Below are 5,765 nucleotides of genomic sequence, written 5' to 3' on the forward strand. Positions count from 1 at the left end.
TAAAGGGGGCGGAGGGATGTCGGTGAAGATGGCGCTGCGTCGGGCCTACTCCATCAAGGACAAGCTGCAGGCCATCGAGAGGGTGAAGAAAGGCGAGCGGCAGGCTTCGGTGTGCCGGGCTTTCGGGGTGCCGGGGGGGACGCTGAGGGGTTGGCTGAAGGACGAAGCCAAGCTGCGGTGGTTCCTGGAGCAGCTTGGGGGTGAGGTGGGCACCCAACGCAAGAAGATGCGCTTGGCCAACGAGGAAGAGATCGACCGCGCCGTCTACGCCTGGTTCCTCGCCCTCCGACAACACGGCGTCCCCCTCTCCGGACCCCTCATCCAAGCCCAGGCCGAGGCCTTCGCCCGGCAGATCTACGGCCCCGAATGTACCTTCAAAGCCAGTCACGGCTGGTTCTGGCGCTGGCAGAAGCGCCACGGCATCTCCAGCCAACGCATCTACGGCGAGGGTGGCCTCCCCGCCGAGCCCGAGCGGGCTCCTGCCCCCTGCCCCGACGCCTTGCCCATGCCGGCCACCGACGCCGGAGGCTACGGCGACGAGCAGATCTACAACGCCAACGTCACAGGGCTCTACTGGAAGCTGCTACCGGGGCAGACCGGCGAGGTGACGACGGCGGCGCAGCGGCGACCGGCTCCCCGCCAACGGGTCACCGTGCTGTTGGCCGCCAACTTGACCGGCTCCCACAAGCTCAAGCCGTTGGTGGTGGGGGGCCTTCGCGATCCCCCCAGCCTCCGCCATCACAACCAGGACAAATTCCCCGCTTGTTACCGCTACAGCCCCGAGGCCAGGTTGGGGCCGGCGCTTCTCCGGGCTTGGTTCTTTGAGGACTTCGTGCCGGGTGTCAAACGCTACCTGCGCCGGAGCTGCCTGCAGCAGAAGGCCGTGTTGCTCCTCAGCTCCCCATCGTCCCACTCCGGGACGGGTCCCGAGGAGTCCCCACCGCTGCAGACACCCGATGGCTCCATCCGTGCCCTCTTCCTCTCCAAGAGCCACATCGGGAACGGCTCGACCGGAGGAGGAGGCCGAATCCCGGCCCCGTTGGAGCAGGGGGTGGTGTCCGCCTTCAAGCAGCTCTACAAGCGGGAGTTGCTCCGCCTGGCCGTCTCCTGCGTGGCCGGTGGCTCCGGTGGCCCCATGGACTTTGTGCGGTCCTTCCTCCTCAAGGACATGTTGTACCTGGCTGGTCTCTCCTGGGACCTCATCCCGCCCGGCTCCATCGAGAAATGTTGGCTGCTGGGCTTGCGCGCCGCCTTTGAGCCCCAGCCTGGGGAGGAAGAGCATGGAGAACCTCCACACGGGGAGGAAGGTGGCGGTGGTGGGGACAGCAAAGTCTTCAGCGACCTGACCCACCTGGCCGCCTTGGCCTACAAACGCTTGGCTCCTGAAGAGGTGGCCGACTGGTTGCACTTGGATGACGCAGCCCCGGGGACGGAGGAGGATGATGGGGAAGAAGATGCTGAGGAGGAAGGCCCGGGGGGCTGTGGGGCAGAAGAGGAGGAGGAGGAGGTGGCAGGTGGTGGAGATGGGGATGGCAGGAGGGTTGGGGAAGGAGGGGATGGCTTGTTGCCCACGGCTCGGGAAGCCATCAAAGGTCTGGAGACAGCGTTGCGTTGGCTGGAGGGTCAGGACCCCCGGCAAGTGGGGCCACTGAAGCTGGTGCAGCTCCGTTCCCTCATCAGCATGGCCCAACGGCTGCACCGCGGTGGTAGCCCCCATTCCTAGGCCAGGGCCAACCACAGACCTCTTGGCTACCAACCTCTCGGCTACCAACCGCCCCACTTGGGGTCGGGGTGGGGGGGAGAACATGGGGCTGGGGACACCCCAGTTGCCCCAGGGAGCTGGCGGTGGAGGTTCCAGCTCCCCTTACCCCTCCGTCATGGGGCTCGGGAGGCCCCTGGGTTACCACAGCTAAGAGGGGGTTCCAATTTAGGGCTAATGGGGATTTTTTTGGGGCAACATCCCCTCTGTACGTTGCACGTTCAAGGGTTGTTCCTCACCTGAGTATATTTAGGAGGTGCTATTTTTTAAAATCCCATGAGACTGAGCAGAGGTGGCCTCCTGGTCACCGGCGCCGCTAAAAGGGGATGGATTCTCCCCTCCCCCCCCCGGCTGCCTGGTCCCCCCCGATGCCGTGGGGAGAAGGGGTGAAGGAGGGACCTGCTCGGCATCACCCGAGGATGCCGGGGGAAGTTACACCAAGTAATTCCCCACATCTCCTGTGGGGAGGACAAGGACCACTCCTGGGGGTCGTCACTCCTGGTGACGCCCTTCCCACTGCCGAAACGGAGTCCTGTTAAACTGGGGGAGGTTTGGGACTGGTTTAAGACGACTTTCTTCATGCACTGAATTGGTGGCATCCAAGAAGGTCACCTCCGTTGTTTCCATGACAGCCCCCCGTGCCCGGGAGCGCCCAGACCACGGAGACCTGCTGAAAACAGGTACCATCATCCATCCTCACATCACCGAAGGCTGCGGGGATGGGGGTTGAGGTGTCCTCCTGGGAATTTCCAGGGTGGCTGGGGGTTGGAGGACACGTCTTGCAGTGACATTTGCTGGCGTGACACACGTCGCGAGTTGAGATAGGAGCGGGGAGGGCTCCCAGCGCTGCCTTGAAATGCTGGAGGCATCAGATGTGAATTTAGCAGCTCTTGACCTGATTTTTTGATTTAAATTTTAACCTGTTTAGCCAAATTATTGAAAGGAGAAAAAATTATTGAAAAAAAAAAATACCCACCCAACTCATCGGTGCTGCCCTGCCCCGTGTCAACATGCGGCCTGGATGGTTTTACTTGTCGCGTCTTTGTCTCATAACTTCAGAGTTTATGGAAATTAAATGGATTTTTATTCCCACTTTGGGGTTCTCTTCCATAAATGATCACGCAGAACCATCCCAGCAGGGTTGGGGGTGGCAGAAAAGGGACCTCCATGAGGTTGTGTCCTCTTGGTGTGGTCTCCTCCGTCACGTTCCCCTCCTCTCTGCAGCCCGAGCTGCTGCAGCTGCTCCCCAAATTGAGTTTTTTTACTATATTAGTAGAGTTAATTTGCCGATAAACGAGCCTGCCAGGGAATTTAGGGAGCAGCAAGAACAAAAAAGAACAAAAAAAGTCAGATTCGGAGCTGAGGTTTGTCCTTTTTGATCATGAAACTCCACTGCAGAACCGATGTCAAGAAAAACTTTGGATTAGGGGAGAAATGCACTTTTTTCCCACCCCCACAAACCCAACTGACCTCAAGTTCTGCCCCCAAAAAACCCCTAGAAAAACATTCTAGAGCTTGGGATGTGGCTCACTTTAAGGGGTAGTTTGTGAATTAAAGGAGTTTTCGGTTGTTTGAGAAAGATGTTGCCAAGCTCAGCAGAAGGTACCAGGCTGGAGATCTTCACTTCTCCTGTAGGTCACCGTTCGGTCTGGTTGGGGAAGTGAGAATATCAAATCATGGAATGGTTTGGGTTGGAGGAGACCTTGAAAGATCACCTAGTCCAACCCTCCTGCCTTGGATGGGGACATCTTTCACTGGACCAGGTTGCTCCAAGCCCTGTCCAACCTGGCCTTGAACCCCACCAGGGATGGGGCAGCCACAGCTTCTCTGGCCAACCTGGGCCAGGGTCTTACTGAACTGAGGAGCTACCAGGTGGCTTGGAACCCTTGAGGACCCATGTAGATTCCATGAACCCCTTCTCCAGCTACATGGTGAAACGAAGAGATGGGCAGGAGAGACAGGCAGGCTCAAGCTCCATCTGCAGCTTTTGTGCAACTTTGCTAATTAATTAGGTGCCTTGAGAAGGTGCCCAGGGAGGTCATGCCTTGGCATGACCCGGCAGCGCCGTTAGGGCTGTGGCATCTCCCTTGGCTTGGTGACGGCATCCCTGGGGATGGGGTCAAAGCTGTAGGAGCTGAAGGCTCAGCATCCAGCTGTTTCCCCAGCGATGTTTTGCCTGGAAAAGAGCCTTTCATCTTCAAAGCCGTTCACAAAATCATCACTAATTGCATCCGTGCAAGTGCCGGGAGGCAAACGAAGCTTAATTAGGGCACGCAAAAACCTCAGATCCTCTCCAGATAGGTGAGCTTGGAATTTCTCCTCCCTTGATGTCCAGCACCCTGGGGCTGAGAGGGGGTCTGGGCTTCCATCCTGCTGCTTCGCTGATGGAGGAAGACCCATCTACGGGACCGTGGGGCGATGCCGGTGCCCGGCCCGGGTGGGAGATGAAGGTTTTTTGGCTTGGTTGACTTCTTGCCCATGGTTCTGGGATGTGGACAGCAGCGTTGGCACATGCATCTCCAGAGTGGAGCAGAGGAGCTGGCATTGGTGGCCACGTGTAACCCAAGCACCGAGTGTCCCCGCTCAGCGCCACGTTGGGAAATCAAAGCCTTTCTCCTCATTTCTCAAGGTCTTTTGGTATCTTCATGGCACCTCCAATGGTCCTCACCACCTGCAGCCGCTCTGTCCAGCCCCAGAAGGCTTGATTTAGGATCAACCCATCCCCAAAACCCTGTCCCCATCCCCATACATCCCAGCAACACACCAGTGCCCATAGAGCCAACGTGGCATGAGCTCCATCCCCGCTGGCCCATGGACTCATGGCTGTCACCTCCCCATGGAGGTGACCCCGTGCTGAGTGCAGTAGCCCCCCCAGGACTGAAGGGACCAGAAACAGCCAAACCTGCCATTGTGTTGTCCATGTTTATTCGGTCCCAGCTCTGCAGAGGTAGCACATGGCATGGACCCATGTCCACACCATCTCCCACCCCCGGCCAGGGTCTCCCAGGGGTGTCGAGGTCCCTGAAGGGCTTTGGTCTGGTCCCCATTGCCCCTCCTGCCCCATGGGGGATGGAGAGGGCTTGTCCCCAGCCAGGCTGCTAGTCCTCGGCCACATCACATGCCCGGTTGGTGGCCGCCTCCACGGCGTTCATGACGGTGGCCCGCAAAGCCCCCTTCTCCAGCTGGTGCAGCGCGTGGATGGTGGTGCCCCCAGGGGTGCAAACATCTCCTCGCAGCTTCGCCGGGTGCTCCCCCGTCTCCAGCATCATCTTTGCTGCACCCTACGGGGAACCCGGGGGTGAGTCAGAGAGAAGGGGACCTCCCAAACCTCCCCTTCTCCTTCCAGCATCCTCCCATCGCCCACATCCCATGGTAGGGGACAAGGCGCTGAAGCATCTGTCCCACCACCATGCCCTTTGGTGTCTCCTGGTGGCCTCATCTTCGGTTTCAAGAGAGGAAACTGAGGCAGGAGGCCATACAGCGTGTTCTCCCTCACTCTGCCACCCTGCCTGGTGCCACAGAGCCCAGGGCAGTGACGAGGTGACCGAGCCAGGTGGGAGTTGAGGGACAGGAGTGATGTTGGGTGTCCCCAACCCATGGCACCGACTCACCAGCAGCGTCTGCGCCGCGATCCTGCTGGCCAAGCCACCCGGCATGCCCATCTTCACCGCTCCCTCGGCCAAAGCTTCAGCAAACAGGTAGACCTGAAGCAGAAGAACATGATAGGGATGAACGTGGCAGAAGAGGAGACAACCCCAACCCCGTGCTGGTGGGATTTCTGCCGGTGTCCCATATCCCACCGACGAGCCCGTGGGTGCTTACGTAGGCCACCCCGCTGCCGCTGAGGCCAGTGTGGATGTTGATGTAGGACTCGGGGACTTCCTCGCAGAGCCCACAGGAGGACAGAAGGCTCTTCAGCAGGGCGGCTTCTCCATCACCGGCGCCACTGCCCCGGGCGAAGACCATCGCCCCAGCCTGCACCACGCAGGGCAGGTTGGGCATGAGC

The 5,765-nt window shown here is 59.5% G+C and overlaps 1 protein-coding gene across 1 annotated transcript; it reads left to right on the forward strand.

Annotated features, from left to right (window-relative positions):
* Positions 1–16: 16 nt before the first annotated feature.
* Positions 17–2,544, forward strand: TIGD5 (tigger transposable element derived 5). The gene has a single exon (XM_014965649.1). It carries the CDS (start codon positions 17–19, stop codon positions 1,721–1,723), a length of 1,707 nt encoding a protein of 568 aa, XP_014821135.1. The 3' UTR covers positions 1,724–2,544.
* Positions 2,545–5,765: the final 3,221 nt, after the last annotated feature.

This window comes from Calidris pugnax, unplaced genomic scaffold (assembly GCF_001431845.1).
Source record: "Calidris pugnax isolate Ruff unplaced genomic scaffold, ASM143184v1 scaffold41, whole genome shotgun sequence".
NCBI classification, from domain to species: Eukaryota; Metazoa; Chordata; class Aves; order Charadriiformes; family Scolopacidae; genus Calidris; species Calidris pugnax.